The following is a 20,719-nucleotide window of genomic DNA, read 5'->3' on the forward strand; positions in this document are numbered from 1 at the left end:
CAACAGTGGCAGCTCAGGAAACAAAGAGATATGGCATGATGAAGTATTTATACCAAAGATAAAAAATCATCATCCATATTAGCACAAAAATCATACTCTGGCTTATATTTGCAACCCCTGCACATGCAAAGTGGAATTTTCCAATTAAGACTTGATTCTCATGCACCACTATCTCCTTTTGGCTCCTTCTTAGAGCAAATGTCTACAAGAAACAAGAGCTGCAATACTAATAACCACCCAAGATGCTAAGCAACAGGACTTCTTCTAGAGGTCAGGAGCATAGCTCAAATGAAACCAATGCCATGATTATGATAGAAAAAAAAAATACTCTTAGAGCACAAAGGACTCATCTAATACAGACCTGTGGATGTAGCTACCTTAAGCTCCTTGCCCAAAAAAGTGATAATACTAGTGTCCTTAACAGTGTCAGAAATAACAAGTCATCTGAATTTTTTGATAAAGGCAAACAACATGAAAGTAAAAAAAATCTAGAACAGGTTAAAAATTTTCAAAGTTAAGTTGGTCATCTTAAGGCCAAGGCCATGGAATGGAACTCTAGGTCAAATACAATAACCCTTAGAACTCCCAGAGAGTTCTGTAAATAAACTGAAACCAACACAAAAAAATGTGCCCTTTAGATTTTTCAATCCTAGCCTTTCCATTCAAGAGTTATCAAAGTAATGCCTCCCAAATAAGGACATTCTTAAAGCAGGACACTCCATAATCCAGACATTTTGAAGACTGACACTGCCTAGATTACAGGAGGAAAAAATAATGCCATTTTGGGTTATGGAAATTTTGTCTAAATGGATGAGTCTCTAATGCACAGTTTGTTTATCAGAAAATTAAGCACCAATTTGTTGAGCAGCTGATGGATCAGTTGCACCTCCATCAGTCCTCTCTGCATCTCTTTTACCCCATTTCCAAATCATAATTCATTGTATAGATGTCTCAAATACAGTAGTTCTTTAGTGTGATTCTAAAAACAGACTTTAACATCTTTCATTTTCTATTTTTCAATGTTAACTTGGCCTTCCTGTTTCATGTACAGTTCTGCAACCATGCCAGAACACATAGTAAAGAAGTTACCTAGGAAAAATGTGCACATCACCATAAAAGATGAACCAGTAGTTATGCAGTTACGAGCAACAAAAATTTGATTAGGAATATCATCAAAGAGCACCAAAAATTTTATGAGAAATACCAATGACTTCCTTTTGCAATGATAGTGTATCGAATGGAACAATAAGACTGGCAGAGTATGCAGTGGAGCTTTTTTTCTTTATCTTACAAGAATCAATTTATCAAAATGGGGAAGACTTGGAATAACAAGGTAAATGAGGTTAATTAAGGACAAAAATGAAATGTTCAAATTAGAGAGGTTTATGATTTTTGAATATCCCTCATAAAGTGTATGGGAAATTGGTGATTGAGAGGGTGGTGTCAAGTTCAAAGCAAATGATTAAGGAGGAGCAACATGGTTTGTGGAAGAGCAGAGGGTTAGTAAATCAGACAGCTACCTCAAAAAATGTCAGTAAGATATAAGTACTTGGAGAAAGAGTGGCTTGTAGGGCAAACTATAATTGTAGGTTTGCTGAGAGCATATAACTGTTATGATGGAGATGCCCCTCTTGGAAGGTACTACTGAAAAAAGGATGAATGGAAATTTACTAAATGCAGAAAGAAAACCCTACAAAGAATAAAGTACATGAGTGGATAAGAAGGTAGGAGGCAGAATGACTCCCAGTGAAGATGGATCTGCACTATGGAGGATGCATGATGTCCCCATGGCTGTCTAATCTGTTTACAGAGGAGATGGTGAGGGGGTGGTAAAAGCTAGGGTACTGAAGAAAAGGTGGACCTGTACTATGCTGGAAGTATGGGACATGAGAGGTAAATCAGTCACTGTTTGCAGATGATACAACTCTGGATGTCAGACTCCAAAGAGAACCAGGGACTGGTGACAAAGTTATAAAGCTTGTAAAAGGAGAAACTATGAACATAATTAAGGAAGTAGGTAGAGAATCAAAAAGAAACTTAACAGAGTGAGTGTGAATTTGAATCAGAAAGACTTGGAGGAAGTGGAGTGCTGTTTGTACCTTGAAGGGTACATGGCAGTGGATGGAACCGTGTGGGCTGGGGTGAGTCATGGGTAATACACTGCTTCACAGGGTCAGTCAGTTTGACGAGATTATCCTATATACGTTCCTTTTAGAATAATCAATGACTTTGTCCTCCTCCTTGACAGTGTAAAAGATGAGTTCTGTTTTCAGAGGACCAAGAAGTTCATCAATACATAAAATCTGAAAATGCAGCAGATCGGGTCAAAGGTCTAAGAGGCTCCATAAAAGACAGAGGTAAATGGTATATGCATGCACTGACTGAAAAACCTGACCAATACAAACTTTTGTAGAAGTAGTTTCTTGAAATACACAGCATGTATAAAGATGATGCCAAAAAATTGATCATACAGGAAGTGCTTGAGTATTTGATAATTTTTAACAACTGTCCAACATGTTAAATGACCCAATTTTTTCAATCAGCACTTGGCTTTAACTGACAACACTGAGTGAACTACACTGAAATCAGCCTTAGTGGTAAGGTTGACCTGTCTCATTGCCTATGAGGATAAACTGATGGTAAGACTGACATGTATGACAACCATTTGAAATGGTACAACATTTGAATACTGTGCATTAGTTATAAAGTGGCCAAATTTTTCCATTTTCTGACAAAACTGTTAGCCAAGGAGCCAGAGTACTAGTCACTTAGGATTCCTAAGAAACAATCTCCTGAAAGATATTCTTTTTCATGTAGTATATTAATTTCTCATTTCTTAGGATAAGCATTAATACAGCAAGAAAATATAGGCAAAAGGTGTCATTTGTCATACCGCTGGCCTGTTACTGCGCCTTATCTATGCATTATGAGTCACAAAATAAAAAAAATGAATTACACCTTGCACCACAAGGACTCAATTAATTGGTGTATATGCACAACCATGAAATTTCCAAACAGGAGGTCATCTAAGCTACTCACACAGCTGAACAACGGCCAACTTTTAAGGCATGGCCAGTTATGCTAGTATAAAAAAGAGAGAAAAAATTATTACAGAAAATTTGATAAAAATAGAAATATGTTACATATCATAAAATAAAATGTAAAAATGTGAAGATTATTGGACAAATTGTTAAACAGCACTGACATAACTATTATCACATCCTACTGGGGTAGCATGGATCACTAATGGAGTTTTTGTTATGTCACACAAATATCTTTTCCTTCAGATCTTCACAGGACCCCTCTGCACAATATAAAGTTTCATGAAGTAAGTTGTGTATGTAGCAACCATCCTTGGAAGAAAAAAAAGAGATAAAAAGTATAACTAAAGAAGAAAGCAAGATTGTCCGGTGCTATTCTTGAGTCTATAAATCTTAGCATAGCCACACCATTTGCTGTTTGGAGAGAGAATGAGAAATGTAGACATCACACTATTTACTGTTTGCTAAGATCTCTGCATGTGAACACCAAGTTATTTATAGGATAAGATACAAATATAAATATGAACATCACGCTACTTATTATTTCTAGAAAACAGTGATCATAATGATCATAAGTAAAGTGAATATGAATGTAAAACTATTCATTGTCTGCTGGAAAACATTAACATAAAATTATGAATCATTTGTTGGGAGTTGTGAATGTGGGCACCAAGATAGTTTAATATTTACACAAGGAATAATGAATATAAACATCTAGCTATGTACTGTCCACATGAAGTTAGGTGAAAAATCCAACATCATGATAATTATTAGCTTAAGTGGATATATTTTGTCACTCCATCTCCCTAAACATCTTTCCCCGCATTTCACATCTAAATTTCCAATATCCAAACTTTATATGGTTCCAGTTCTTCGTATTTTACTTTGTCGCTGTCTCCCGCGTTAGCAGGGTAGCGCAAGGAAACAGATGAAAGAATGGCCCAACCCACCCACATACACATGTATATATATACACATTCACACACGCACATATAAATACCTATACATTTCAACGTATACATATATATATACATACACAGACATATACATACATACACATGTACATAATTCATACTTGCTGCCTTTATTCATTCCTGTCACCACCCCGCCACACATGAAATGACAACCCCCTCCCCTCCGCATGTGTGAGTTAGCGCTAGGAAAAGACAACAAAGGCCCCATTCGTTCACACTCAGTCTCTCACTTTCATGTATAATGCACCAAAACCACAGCTCTCTTTCCACATCCAGGCCCCACAAAACTTTCCATGGTTTACCCCAGACACTTCACATACCCTAGTTCAATCCATTGACAGTACGCAGACCCCAGTATACCACATCGTTCCAATTCACTCTATTCCTTGCACATCTTTCATCCTCCTGCATGGTCAGGCCCCGATCACTCAAAATCTTTTTCACTCCATCCTTCCACCTCCAATTTGGTCTCCTACTTCTCCTCGTTCCCTCCACCTCTGACCATATATCCTCTTTGTCAATCTTTCCTCACTCATTCTCTCCATGTGACCAAACCATTTCAAAACACCCTCTTCTGCTCTCTCAACCACACACTTTTTTATTACCACACATCTCTCTTACCCTTTCATTACTTACTCGATCAAACCACCTCACACCACATATTGTCCTCAAACATCTCATTTCCAACACATCCACCCTCCTCTGCACAACTCTATCTATAGCCCATGCCTTGCAACCATATAACATTGTTGGAACCACTATTCCTTCAAACATACCCATTTTTGCTTTCCAAGAAAATGTTCTCGCTTTCCACACATTTTTCAACGCTCCCAGAACTTTCGCCCCCTCCCCTTCCCTGTGACTCACTTCCGCTTCATGGTTCCATCTGCTGCCAAATCCACTCCCAGATATCTAAAACACTTCACTTCCTCCAGTTTTTCTCCATTCAAACTTACCTCCCAATTGACTTGTCCCTCAACCCTACTGTTCCTAAAAACCTTGCTCTTATTCACATTTACTCTCAACTTTCTTCTTTCACACACTTTACCAAACTCAGTCACCAGCTTCTGCAGTTTCTCACACCAATCATCCACCAGCGCTGTATCATCAGTGAGCAACAACTGACTCACTTCCTAAGCCCTCTCATCCACAACACAGACTGCATATCTGCCCCTCTCTCTAAAATTCTTGCATTCGCTTCCCTAACAAGCCCATCCATAAACAAATCAAACAACCATGGAGACATCACGCAACCGTGCCGCAAACCAACATGTACTGAGAACCAATCACTTTCCTCTCTTTCTACTCATACACATGCCTTACATCCTCGATAAAAACTTTTCACTGATTCTAGCAACTTGCCTCCCACACCATATATTCTTAATACCTTCCACAGAGCATCTCTATCAACTCTATCATGTGCCTTCTCCAGATCCATAAATGCTTTTCTAAGTATTTCTCACACACATTCTTCAAAGCAAACACCTGATCCACACATCTTCTACCACTACTGAAACCACACTGCTCTTCCCAAATCTGATGCTCTGTACATGCTTTCACCCTCTCAATCAATAGCCTCTCATATAATTTCCCAGGAATACTCAACAAACTTATACCTCTGTAATTTGAGCACTCACCTTTATCCCCTTTGCCTTTGTATAATGGCACTATGCATGCATTCCGCCAATCCTCAGGCACCTCACCATGAGTCATACATACATTAAATATCCTTACCAACCAGTGAACAACACAGTCACCCCCATTTTTAATAAATTCCACTGCAATACCCTCTAAACCCGCTGCCTTGCCGGCTTTCATGTTCCGCAAAGGTTTTATTACCTCTTCTCTGTTTACCAAATCAATCTCCCTAACCCTCTCACTTCGCACACCCTGGGGATAGGGGAGAAAGAATACTTCCCACGCATTCCTCACGTGTCATAGAAGGCAACTAAAGGGGACAGGAGCGGGGAGCTAGAAACCCTCCCCTCTTTGTATTTTAACTTTCCAGTTCTTATACTACATCCTATTCACAATTATTCCAGCTCATCTACACTCTCCAGACAACCATCTGATTTCCATCAATTCTCTCTGTCATGCATAACAGCAGGCAGCAAATAAACCTAATGTTCTCTACCAACAGAAAAACACTAAATTAAATTTGTACATTACTTCCTTTACTTGTATGGCCTTCATCGCCCAAATCTTATTCAATCTTAGTTTCCAATCTTTCAATATTCATTATTGCAACTCTAATTAAATTACAGGCCATAAACTTTCTTAACTATCCATCAATGTATGCAAGAAATGACCATGGTAAGGTAACAGATCACCATCTTATTCCAAATCTGGACTTAAATAAATTCAAGAATTAATCATCCAATGTTTTTAAACATCCCTAACTTTTTCACAAGAAAACTTCACTGAGTCTAACAACTTTCTGTGTACACTTAATCTTATTACTCATATAACCCTTCCCTAATCTCTCATATATTCTTTACCAAAAATACTTCCTCCTCTTTATCCTAAAAATCTTGAAAGAAAATAACTGCCAGCTGAATTGTAAGGAAAATAGGTGGAGATAAAAGGTGAATAGCACATTATCAATCCTTAGATGGCCAGTCACATTTGACAATTTCCAGCAGGCAGCAGGAATCATTAAATGAGCACTAAGTTTCCCAAGCTTTTTCAACAACTCTTTAATACTATGATATTTGTAAGGATGCTACCTCGCGGTCACAATAGGCATCTATTCCAAAAACTAAAACTCTCCAAAAGTAATTCTGCAGCGTAATAAATGCAGTAAATGTAAATCCTTTCCCCAGTGCCCCCAACAGGGGATAATACCTTATCTTTGGGGGCTACCTCACAGCCATATGAGTTATATCAGCTCAGTTGTTTCTGCATTCCTTTCCTTTTAAATGCATTTCTTTCAAAAACTGTAATAACAATTAACTCCTCTCCTCCCTCCATCCACCACTCCTAAACTCCTCTATGAGTTAACTTTAGTACTATACCACTGCCATTTAAGCTATGTTACCTCACACTTTTTCATATAATTCTTTCATATCATAAGAAACAGAAAATTTTATATTTTTCTATCTATATCATGATACATATACAGAAAATAGCCAGCATTTTAAGGGTTAATAATCTTATAGATACTTGTCATCTTTCTTTCTTTCATACATATTCACTATTTCCCGCGTCAGCGAGGTAGCGTTTAGAACAGAGAACTGAGCCTTAGAGGGAATATCCTCACTTGGCCCCCTTCTCTGTTCCTTCTTTTGGAAAATTAAAAGTGAGAGGGGAGGATTTCCAGCCCCCCACTCCCTCCCCTTTTAGTTGTCTTCTATGACACACAGGAAATACGTGATAAAATTTGTCATCTAACTAGTTAGTTAAGATCATGAGAGAACAAAAATACATAAAAGGAAAAAGATACACATTTCTTTAGAATATATAAACAAAAAATTAAGTTTCTAAAATAAAAAATGTGAGTTCAGTAGTATGCAAGCTAAAAAAAAAAAACTAACTTTTAACTATGGTAAACAGACACTGTAAAGTCTGCATGCCAAGATGTTAGGAATATAATTACTTGTTCAATATGTGACATTGTAGCTTTCTTATGCAAAGGACCCAAGTGAAGAGGGATCCTGGTGCAAAAATTGTTATGTTCAACTCCCTCTATTTATGAAGAAGGAATTCATCCAAACTGTCACTAAAAGATCATGCATTACATTCAGACACCTTCAAAACATGTGTGAATCTGAGTGAATCTTACTCTTCCATGCAATCCCCTGCATATTACCCATGGAAACAGAACTTAGCAAGCTCCAGTATGTCATTAAAAACAGAAATATCAACATCACTACCCTGAACAAAAAAAAAAGATTCAAAAGATTTAGTGGAGAAAAACTACTCAATTACTTGCAAGAACTTAGAGGGATGAAAGTCATGAGATAAATAAACATGATCAAGATATCAGTACAAGAATTACCTATCTTCACAATAGGGTTACAATCATTCTCTTAAAGGAAATACAAAATATGAATAATAAAAATCTATCCTAAGGATAGGGGAGAAAGAATATGACCTACATTTCTCCAGCCTGTCTAAGAGAGACTACGATGGGCAGATGAAATCTCCCCTTTCTTCCTGTATCACCATTTTCTATCAAATTCCCCCTTCCTTTGCTATCATTTTCTAAAACTGGGGTGGGCTAAGTTCCTGATGCTATTTCATAAAGCATGAAATAAAAATCTAACTCACAGTTAGCAGGTGTTTAAAGCCCATATTAGCACTGATCCAAATGCAACATTCAAATGTTGGAAATGATTCCATCCCCTCCTCTAAAACCTTCCTCCTTAACAATACCATCCTCATTTACTTAAAATCATAGAAATAAATGTGCAAACACTAAAATGCTAAATGCTTTTTTGATTCATTAAGGTTCACTTAGTTAGTGAACAAGAGTCAGTACATGGAAAACTGACAATATCAATACCACTGTGCCTATAATGGCCTTATACCATAATGTGGCCATCATATACAAATTAATATTCATAAAACAATAAAGTTAAATATCAAATCTGCTAACCTTATCTGCTAAAGAAGCAATACTTCAACAAAACAAAGGTTACAGTCAAAGAAACTGGCAAAAAAGATTCCTTTTAATGGCCTGCAACTTCATACTAACCCATAAACAGAAGTACTGTACATACTAGTTCTTCACTTTGTCCTACTTCTTTGTTTATAATTTTTCCCTTTCTGCAAAATGTTCATATAAACTGGTTCAGGTAACTTTACTTGTATTTTCTGATCATTAATTGAATGTGTGATAGCCACAATAGCAAGAAGTTTTGTTAATCTTTTTTGATAAACATTGTTGAATATTTGGCCCTAAAGATATTGATATGCCTGAAAATAAAATAAAAATATTTTGGAGAAATTCTTCAGGACCATCCTGTTTTAAGACCCAAAAACAATCCATATTTCACAGACAAAGAGAAGGAAAAACATAAAACTGAATGTACAAAGGAGGCCATTTACCCTACACAGCTTACAAATCATCACAGCTTGCAAAACTGAAATCATTCTTACCCTTTTAGTTCAGGAGGATCTCCATCTGTCACAATATTGAGCCACCTGAAGCAAAGGAGAGAATTGTGTAAGGAAACCTTTGCATGTCAATGGTGATATTTTACACAGTTATGTAAGATATTCACAAACGAATGCAGGTATTGGGAATCTAGCCATTATAAAAATACCGTAACAAGTTATGCATAAAACAGCCTGTATTTCCTATGCACCAGTTACTAGAGTCTATGTACCTGGTAATTCAAAGCAGATAATGAAACATGTAAGTCACAGATCCAGATAAAAAAAGTACTACTAAGCTATATGAAAACAATATATAATGATACCTACCCGCTCAACAATATTCTATGCACATGTGGAAAAAATTTAAGATGATTTATTACAAACTATCTATACATTAATACACCTGTTAAACAATGGCTGGCTGAAAAACTATTCAGGCGGATGTAAATAACAGAAAAAATTAATAACTTCTTTATCTACCTGTCTATCTATCTATCTATCTATCAACATTAACACTTCCTTACTACATAAGACGTTTGAAATACTACATTCTTTTTCATCATTCGTCTTTCCCACCTTAATAACGCACCACTAACAGCAGGCAACTGAATCTCTGAATAAGATTCCTCTTGCTGTTCTTCATTATATAGAATGATGATACAGAAGGCAAGTACTTCCAGCCTTCCCCACTACTAACTCTCTCAATGGCCTAAGATTAGTAGTCTTTCTCCATTACTTCTATGGACAGTTGTTTTTTCATACACAATGGCTTCTCCTGCCTCTACAAGTAGCATCAGGAACAAATGAACAATGGCCACATTGCACACATCCATTCTCTAGCTTTCAAATATAATATACCAAACAAAAGCTCAACATCCACAACCCAACCTCATAAACAATTCCATGGTTTACCCTCATCACTTCATATGCCCTGGTTCAGCCCAGTAACAGAATGCTGTCTCCTCAGTACACTACATCAATCCATTTCAATCAATCCACTCTCATGTTCCTAAATGTATTAGCCCTGATAACACAAAGCCCCTTTCACTTCGTCCTTCCATCTCCTTCTTTGACTCTTTTTCCTTGCTCCATTCACCCTGACATGTAGATCCATTTAGTCTTTCTTCAATCATCCTATCTTTATATCCACACCATTTCAGCACACCTTGGTCAGCTTTCTCACTATTACCTCTCTTACTTCCACACATCTCTTTTACACTGTCATTCCACCACACATCTCTCTTACACTGTCATTCCTTATGTAATCAACCCACTTCAAACCACATGCTGTCCTCTGACACATCATTTTCAATGTCCACCTTTTTTCATTCTTTTGCATCCAAGACCTAAGACACACCCATGAAACACTGTTTCGACAACTATACCTTCAAACTTACCCACCTTTGCCATAAAAGACATTGATCTCTCCTTCCACACATACTTTAATGCACCCAGGGCCTTAGCTCACTTTCACACTGTATAACTCAATTAAGCCACTACATAATCCAATCTCAGGTACCTAAAGCATGATACATAATAAAATTATTTTTATTTTTTTATAATACTTTGTCGCTGTCTCCCGCGTTTGCGAGGTAGCGCAAGGAAACAGACGAAAGAAATGGCCCAACCCCCCCCCCCCCATACACATGTATATACATACGTCCACACACGCAAATATACATACCTACACAGCTTTCCATGGTTTACCCCAGACGCTTCACATGCCCTGCTTCAATCCACTGACAGCACGTCAACCCTGGTATACCACATCGCTCCAATTCACTCTATTCCTTGCCCTCCTTTCACCCTCCTGCATGTTCAGGCCCCGATCACACAAAATCTTTTTCACTCCATCTTTCCACCTCCAATTTGGTCTCCCTCTTCTCCTTGTTCCCTCCACCTCCGACACATATATCCTCTTGGTCAATCTTTCCTCACTCATCCTCTCCATGTGCCCAAACCACTTCAAAACACCCTCTTCTGCTCTCTCAACCACGCTCTTTTTATTTCCACACATCTCTCTTACCCTTACGTTACTCACTCGAGCAAACCACCTCACACCACACATTGTCCTCAAACATCTCATTTCCAGCACATCCATCCTCCTGCGCACAACTCTATCCATAGCCCACGCCTCGCAACCATACAACATTGTTGGAACCACTATTCCTTCAAACATACCCATTTTTGCTTTCCGAGATAATGTTCTTGACTTCCACACATTCTTCAAGGCCCCCAGGATTTTCGCCCCCTCCCCCACCCTATGATCCACTTCCGCTTCCATGGTTCCATCCGCTGCCAGATCCACTCCCAGATATCTAAAACACTTCACTTCCTCCAGTTTTTCTCCATTCAAACTCACCTCCCAATTGACTTGACCCTCAACCCTACTGTACCTAATAACCTTGCTCTTATTCACATTTACTCTTAACTTTCTTCTTCCACACACTTTTCTAAACTCAGTCACCAGCTTCTGCAGTTTCTCACATGAATCAGCCACCAGCGCTGTATCATCAGCGAACAACAACTGACTCACTTCCCAAGCTCTCTCATCCCCAACAGACTTCATACTTGCCCCTCTTTCCAAAATGTTATATCTAAAATGTTATATCTAAATGTTATATCTAAAAATATCAGGTAAAATATGAGAGAGCATTATTCTGTATGCACAATGTGTAAACCTTGAAATATAAGCATTTCACTTACTTATGGAAAGCAAGCAAGACAGCACTTGACCTTGCCCAAAATGCTCGACACTTGCTTCCATCATTCTCCTGGAGTTTGTTGTTGTTGAGAACACTGTTTGTTAAATTTGGAGAAGGTGCATTCAATAAGGTGCGATTGCAAGTGTTCCTCTGTGTTTGTGAGGATGACAGTGAATCTTCTATGGTTATGGGTGAACCAGATTCTGAGTTTGAACTGTGTGTCTTTGATGGATATCTTCTAGTAAGAATTGGGGGACTGTAAACACCACTTGATGCTAAAGGCTCTTTAGGAGGTTCCACTGTCATGTTGATATTGTCCAAAGGAATTTTCCGAACAAAATCAGTTGTAAATGTGACAGATTCCTTGATTAATGAACTTGACATGGACTGCCGCATAACAGAGCTGAAATACAGAAAATACAGTAGAATCCAGCATTTACACCATTTTTTTATATTTGGAAAACTGTTTCCTAAACTCAAATTGGATGAGATATGAAGATCTTTTTCAGAACTTTTACTAAAAGCTATTCACACTTGCATTCAGCACTAAGTCTTCTTCCTTATATTCCTCTTACTCATCTTCAATTCCCCCATAAATGTGTGCAAACATCTTATACTTTACAGACAATCCTTCCTCATTCTGTCTTTCCAGCTTATCTTCAGTCTCCTTTCACCATTATCGTGAATCTCTTTTTTCTCCCCTTCATCTTGCTTAAATCAAATATTACTTTGTCTTCCAAACAGACTCTCTTCCTAAGTGAAAAACTCTTATATCCATTCTCTTCTAATCTCTCCCAATTATCACTGTGGTAATTACAGGAATGCCCACAACATAAAAATATAAAATATCCCTTATGAAATGATACATTAAAATTCAAAAGTAACAAAAAAAAAATCACAGAAAGTTATATCAATACCTTTCTGTTTCCCTCGTCCCATGTTAACTACAACAACCCTTTCCTATCACCTTCCTTGGTTAAAGGCAGCACACATTCCACATAACAGAAAGTTAAATACCATGGCAACTCACCATTTTAGCTTTTCAAAGTATTTTGTACTCTGTTTGGTGCAATAGAAAACATTTGCAGGTCAAGAAGATGGTGCAGGGGTTGAAAAAGAGAGCAATTGAGAGCTGGAGTAAGTATCAGTAAACTTTAGGGAGAATAAGATGCTTTAGAAGGAGATTAATAATGTGTGAAAAACAAAAGAACAAATACGAACAACACCAAAGGGGCAAAAAGGGGAAAGTGATAACAGATAGTAATGAAGTGAGTATTTTGAGGGATTGTTGACTTTGTTTTATGACAGGGTGGTAGATGTAGGGTGTTTGGGTCTGACTGGTATGCAACATGAGAGTCATGGAAAGTCGGTTCATGAAGAGAGAAGAGGTGGTGAAAGCCTACGTAATATGAAATGTGGCAAGGAGTGGATGGTATTGCAATTGGATTTAAGAAAAGGGGTGACTGTATTGTTGATTAGTTAGTTAGGATTTTCAGTGTATGAATAGATCATGGTGAGGTGCCTTAGAACTGATAGAATGCATGTACAGTGCCAAGGGGGAAAAGGTGAGTGTTCAAACTACAGAGGTGTAAGTTTGTTGATTGTACCTGGAAAGTTATATGGAAGGGCAGTGACTGAAAGAAAGGAGGTATGTACAGAGCATCATATTGGGGAGGAGCACTTTGGTTTCAGATGTGTGGATCAGGTGTTTGCTTTAAAGAATTTGTGAGAAATACTAAAAAATGGATGGATTTGTATGCACCATCTATGGATCTGAAGAACACATTTTACTGTTGATAGACATGTCCTGTGGAAGCTCTTAAAAATATACAATGAAGGAGAGTGGCTAGAAGCAATGAAAACTTTTATCATGGGTGTAAGGCATGCGTAAAAGAAGAAAGGAGAGTGAATGATTTCCTGCAGCAGGGGTGTGTGATTATGGTTATTTAATTTGTCTATAGATGGGATGATCTGCTTAATGGAGAGGAGTGGGCTTGGGAAATGGGTCAGTTGTTGTTTGCAGAAGTTAAAGCACTAGTGGCAGTTTCAAGTGAGATACTGCAGAAGCTAGTGACTGAGTCTGGGTGTATGAAAGGAGGAAGTTGAGAGTAAATGTGAATACAAGCAAGGTTATTATGTCTGGCAGGGTTTAGGGACAGGCTAGTTGGAGTGTGAGTTTGAATGGTGAAAAGTTGGAGTGATGTGTTTTAGCAAATCAGGCAGCAAACAAAACATTGGAAGCAGAAGTGATTTATATGGTGGGTGAGGGTATGAAGGTTCTGGGAGTGCTATAGAATAAGTGAAAAGAGAGAACATTATATGGGAGAGCAAAAATGAGTATGTTTGAAGGTTACAGTAGTCCCAACAATATCATATGGATGCACGAAATGGGGTACAGATAAGGATGTGCAGAGGAGGGTGGATGTATAGGAAATGAAATGTCTGTGGAGAATTTGTGGTAAGAGGTGGTTTGATCAAGTAAATAATGAAAGGGTAAGAGAGAGCTATGGTAATAAAATGAGTGTCAATGAGAGCTGGTGTGATGAAATGGTTTGGACATACGGAGAGAATGAATAAGGAAAGGTTGACAAAGTGGATATATGTGACAGAAGAGGAGGGAATAAGGAGAGCAGGGAGACCACCATTAAAGGGAGACACATCATAAGGAATGAAGTTTAAAAGATTTTGAGCAATCAGGGCCTAATCATGCAGGTGGGTGTAAGGCATGTGTGGGAAAGAGTGATTTGGAATATGTGGTATAAAGGGATTGATTTGCTGTTTATTTTGGAACTCTGTGGTATACAGTTGATATGCTGTCAATGGACTAAACCAGGGCACATAAAGCATCTGGGGTAAACCATGAAAGGTCTATAGGCCCTGGTTGTAATTAGGGAGCTGTGGTTTCAGTACATTACACATGACTGCTCTAGCAGTCACGTGAGCCTAGGGCTAAGAATACGCCTAATCATTCAGGAAATCATTTCTTGCTTGGCTGTACCTGTTTCTCCTTTTGGAAAAGGACAATGTATGGAGGGGAGGGTTTCCAGCCCCATATTCCCACCTACTGGTTACCTCCTACTACTTACAGGAGATGCATGGCAATTTCCTCACTCCTCTACCCCCAAGGATAATGGAAACTTCAAAGTAATAGCAAAGAATCATGTGAGTGACATGTTGTCAAGTGTTATAAGAAAGATGAAAGAGAAAGTCTGTGTTTGTGGATTAAGTTCCAGGCAGAGAGAAAAAAAAGTGCCTTAACCATGGCACATGAATGTAACACCTACTGTGATGTTGGCTTCCAGCACTGCTGTCACTACATCTTCCGACATCCAGGCAGTAGTACCTTATTTACTTATCATCTAAAATTACATGAATAACAGCAAAACACAGAGCTATGAAAAATTATACAAGTTAACATTAAAAATTGGACAATTGGAATTGGACAAAAACTTTCACAGACCTGTTATTCAAATATATGGGAAAACAAACCTGTGATGCGGTGACTGTGGCAAGTAATCTGATGTGAGTTTGGTGGTCGTGAAGAACACATGCAGATCCTCAAAACCTCGGGCCATAATGCCATGTGGGGTGTGGCCCAGGTCTAACGTATGTGCCAATTCATGCAACACAGAACCCAAATGTGTACCATAGCACGCTCCCCATGTGCCTCTGTGGAACGAAAGTGCAGAATGAAAACTCAAGTGGTATAAAGAGATATATGATGACATAAGTGACTTTAGAATAATGAAGAAGAGTATTTTGACTACCTAGAACGATGAGTAAATTCAACTGAAGTCCTTAATTTTCCTTATCAAACAAATTCAAAAATATTTTGTTCTTAACTTCTCACTAGATCAATTAAAAAAACATCTTGCATCTTCCATATCCATAAATATATCATACAGTAAAATTACTACATTCAATAAATTTTAAACCTTAATTCACATCACTTCAAATGGGGAATCATTTTCATAATGAAAATCACATGAAGTCAAGGCAAAAATATGAAAAATTCAATAAATCTACCAATCACAGTGCTATCAATGTGGGCATCCTCTATAGTCATGGGTAAACGCTTTGGTATATCTTCAGTGACAAGCAAACATTACTCATGATTCTTACCTTAAAACATGATACTTAATCCTATGCTGAACTGAGGATTAACCTACAAGTATTTGCAATGTGCTTTTCTGTGGTAAGTTTTGTACATCAATCTTTTCTGTAACTAATAGGAATGAACCACAATACACATTCAAAAGTGGGAGGCACACTAACATTAAAAGTTACTTCATAATTGAACGAACAACAAGTCATCTACTATCTATCACTGTGCTGTAAAAAAATTTCCATTTATGTTTAACCAGCTAAACATCATATTTGACTGGGTACATAGCACAACATACAGTGGAGTCATTTAAGTGGTAATACAGGACCTATAATCCCAAAGAATATCACACCACTCTGTGAGTTTCTTATATCTTTCACCACTACAAACAACATAAAAGGGACTTAATGGTCTGCTGCTGTTTAAATCATTTTGTATTCCTTTGTAAGGCCAAGAAATGAGTGGTGTGGTACACCATTAGTTATCCTTTATATAATGTATTTTTCTCTATATACAAATCTCCATATTTTCTGCAAGTAGCCTTTTATTCAAATGCATATTGCAGTTTGAACACCATAAGCTTTCATTTTACATAGCAATATCAAAAGCCTTTTTGAAACTTTTCTCTTGAAACACTTAAAAATCTATCTATCCATCTATCCATCTAAATCTCTGATATACAACATCAGATGCTATCATCCTATCCCATTTCCGTACAAAACATTGATAAATTCCAGTAAAATTGTAAGACAGGATTTAGTGTATAAGAAGCCATGTTTATTATGTTATTAATTTCATATCTTCCAAACAATATTTAATCTTGTCTTAAATAAGTTTTCATCATTTTCTTGACTACAGTACTGCTAAGGTACCACAGTAAGTACTAAATGGACAACAGCTTAGAGGAAACTTCTCATCTTTCTTAAAAACAGTAGAGACACTTGCCATCTTCCAGTCCTAGGACACCTTCACCACTGATAACGATTCACTAAATAGCTTTAACAGTGGAAAAGGCTATCTTTCACATCACTTGTTTCAGAACCAGAGACAATTCAGATGAATGTTGACCCATTTGGATTTAGCTGTTCTATACAATAAATAATCTCTGTTACCTAAATTTCAATTAACCTCATTTTATCTTTCTCTGTGCCCATATGAAGTTGTGCAGTTCTAAGACATTTGAGATATCTTTTACTGTATACACCAAAGTTAATCTTTTCAGTCACAAAAAAAGTGTAATGAATGTATTACTGTAAAAGAAAATATATATTTACTTACTTTCATGTAAAAAGATTCTTGTTTTTCCACCATACTGATGGCCATGAAAAATATCTGAGAAAAATCCCTAGCTGCATGATAACATCCATCATTCATAACTGTTAATTTCTCCAAAAATTAGTTTAGCTCACCATTCACAATAGATGTTACATACTACACTACTTGGTAATAAACCTATGCTACATAATAGTAGTCTGATAAAAATCAGAGAACTGGTCCAAAAAGACAAAAGTTAACCAAAACAAACCTTCCACCACTAAAATCCATGAGGGTTGATGTATCAACGGGGGACGTGTTCCACATAGCATCCATCACATCGTCTACATCCAACGCCCATGTGTACAAAGCTCCCGTACTAACCAGGGCCAGCCCACCTCCTCCAAGTGACACATGACCTTTTGTGAGAGCCATGATGTCCGTCTCGTTCTTGAGAGGTACTTTATCAGGATTTGAGAACCTAGTACCACCAAAGAATGCTACATACTTGCAGTTTTTGTCTGCTAAATGAGATGACAGAATATGCAAAGCTGCAGTTTCCCATAAACGTTCTTCTGTAAATTTATGTGCTTCTCGTATCGTTAAAGGTAGCTGAATAACATGAACAATTGGGTTTCCTTCAGTATCTAACTCAAAGCGAAATGTACGTCGATCCAGTCCCTCAGCTGCTAGGGTCTCAGCCACAAATGTCTGCAACACTAAAGCTCCAGTCTGAATCTTCCGAACTGCAGAATTTGGCGAGCACTCCATATCTTTTGGCCCCTGAAATTTGTCATCATTGATGCATGTAATGTAAACAAGGCGAATGAAGCGTGGGATATCCAGAGGCTTGTACACCACCTGAATCGAAGCTTCCTGAGTTCCACAAATAATTCTTAAATCATTTTTCCCCTCAACAAGTGGAACTAAAGCATTGAATCCCCTCTGGTGTATTTTCCACAAGGCTCCATTTCTGTTGTTGTCATTTTGATTATGGATGGCGGCACAGGTTGCTTCTGGTTCAGTCCCCACCACACGCAGAAGGCACAACCGATGTGGGATTACCTCACCATCTCGTACATTTGTAACTTCAAGCATCTTGAGTCTGTAACATACAGAAAAAAATCAACATAGGATATTGCCTTACCACTGAATGGTGTGCTTTTAAAATCAAAAGATTCGAACAACTATGGATGAGCTCCTCAGTATGGTATGAATTAGAAGAAAACTGTCAGCAAACGCTATTTAAAGCACAACTACTGTTAATGAAATGAAAAAATAACATTTCATACAGACTGGATATTTGATCAAAGTGAAAAACTGGGTATAATTTATATGGGTTTGAAAGGATGACTTCTACATCATACGGTTGAAAGATAATTTGTGATTACAGATACAAAAAATCAATAACTGGAAATACAATTCAAATACATGCTTCCACTCATAAATATTAATCCTGTCTACAATAAACAGATGAGGAGCAAATAATGAATAGAACTGATACTTTAACAGTGATTTAGGCCACAAAATCAATATAACAATATACAATATACTGAAAATACCAACCCTGCTTTGTTTCTGTACCTATAATCCTACTGAATTTTGATTGGCAACACTGCTACTTATCAAAATACAGCCTGGATGGCATATCTAGACAATGAACTTCAGGATCACCTTATCTAATCAACATCAATGGACTTCCAGTTTTGTTACGTTTCTACTTTACATTCCACAGTCCCAATTAATTTTTGTTACATGATCTCCAACTAAAAAATATTTAGATACTTATGCAGAAATTTGCAAAGGTAGTCATCTTATATATGTATTTGCAAATGAAGCACATATCAGCTACTTAACATCATGACCTGGAGACAAAATGACAGCACTATTACTGCTAAGGTAAAAGAATACCAACTGAGTAATTATGATGACTGCACACTGCATCTGTAGATCATAAGGTTAAGAAGCAAGTTACCAATCTTTATCAAATAACGATGATTCATATTACAGGTTCCATGTGAAGTACACACTGAACCTTGATGTAAGAAAGACTTAACACAATGGTGATATGTTTAAATGGCACTTCATCAAAATTTCATCAATGCATCTGAATATGTATGACTTTATGCTACAGGGTATAAAAGGATCAGATAACATTACTGGACCAAAAAATTCCTTATCTTCAGCATAATCCCATCAATCTTAAAATCTTAGTAAAGGCGAGGTTAACTTGGAAGAAAAATATGGGATAAATCAGGTAACTGTTATCTATTGTATACATATATCTCTGATTCCCTGTCGACTGGAACTCCCTCAAGGTGGTGGCTGTGGCAATGGAGTCTCCAAAACTAGTAAGCTCCAGAACAGCTTCGTAGCCTTTTGTGCCTTACCATTAACAGACCACTGGCAGACAGCAACTCTACTGCAGTGCTTGCAGAGGCTATTATACCTAATGATCCCACTGACTACTTTTACCTAATGCTCCTGCCTAAATGTTCCTAAATTCTACTTTGAGCAACTGCTCCTACCATTTTGCCAAAAGGCCAGGCTAGCTCACAGTACTCACCCCTGGAAAATCTAGAGTTATAAAGAATGAGCTGTGTGAGTTAAGTGTTGTTCAGTGTTATGTATGACTATGGAAGATTTTTGTAGACAGAATGCCAGTAGTCCACATGTGGGTGAGGCAGAAAGAAAAGACACCTAACTGGGTCAGAAGAGAGCATCTTGACAACCACTGTGGTGCTGGCTCACTACACAGCCATCACTAACTCTCCTGATACCCAAACAGGTAGTATTGGTGATGTACTTCCCTGGTTGTTGGCTGCCTACCAACAACTACCTACAATCAACTAACTGGAAACACAAACACTCAGCCTAATCTAGATTTGTAGCATATGACATAAACTGTTCAAATATTGTTTCTAGTTACAATTTATTACGAAATATATCTAAACCAGATGTCCTGTTATGGGTGTTACTAGACTCTGCCTGCTTGTCGTTATGCTGTGAGTGTAAAGGCACCTTTGCCAAGGATGATCATCTGTTGATAAAAGGGGATACAGACTCTTTGAGGATACAGTGCAGCCTCAAAGCTGCAGCAAGCCCTTCAGAAAAATGGGTTCTGGGAACATATAATAATAATAATAATGTCATACTATATCCAAAAAAAACCGCAACTGAATGCATTAGGTTTAACACACTAAATGTAAATTTTGATATCTATGAAGGGATGGAAATAATAATCAAGAGGCACCACAAAAATAACTTACGGAAATAACTTTAGAAAAATGGCTATCAACATCATTACACTCAGCAAATGTGATCTTGACTAGAACTTCATGATTTGGAGCATCACTTTTTAACTTATGAAAATAAGCAATTACTAATGGGAAGGGATATGAGGTTCAAAAAAAATGGGGTGAATCACATCAAAAGAGGAGAAACACTTGTAGAAATCAATAGACTCTACGAATATATTACCTAACTTCAAGAAGTCTTCAAGAAGTCAAGATCTACTTTAATTTTTGATGTTACACTACA

At 37.5% G+C, this 20,719-nt stretch overlaps 1 protein-coding gene across 1 annotated transcript in view; it reads right to left on the reverse strand.

Moving 5' to 3' along the window:
* LOC139765093 (uncharacterized) overlaps positions 1 to 20,719 on the reverse strand; it is a 41,222-nt gene that overhangs the window by 19,489 nt on the left and 1,014 nt on the right. The window contains exons 2-5 of the mRNA XM_071692263.1: positions 17,451 to 18,284; positions 15,310 to 15,489; positions 11,822 to 12,223; positions 9,116 to 9,160 (exon numbers count right to left, since the gene is read on the reverse strand). Of these exons, the coding sequence (XP_071548364.1) occupies positions 9,116 to 9,160; positions 11,822 to 12,223; positions 15,310 to 15,489; positions 17,451 to 18,277 (1,454 nt within the window). The 5' untranslated portion in view covers positions 18,278 to 18,284. The remainder of the gene's footprint in view (positions 1 to 9,115; positions 9,161 to 11,821; positions 12,224 to 15,309; positions 15,490 to 17,450; positions 18,285 to 20,719) is intronic.

Source organism: Panulirus ornatus, chromosome 4, assembly GCF_036320965.1.
Source record: "Panulirus ornatus isolate Po-2019 chromosome 4, ASM3632096v1, whole genome shotgun sequence".
NCBI lineage: Eukaryota > Metazoa > Arthropoda > Malacostraca > Decapoda > Palinuridae > Panulirus > Panulirus ornatus.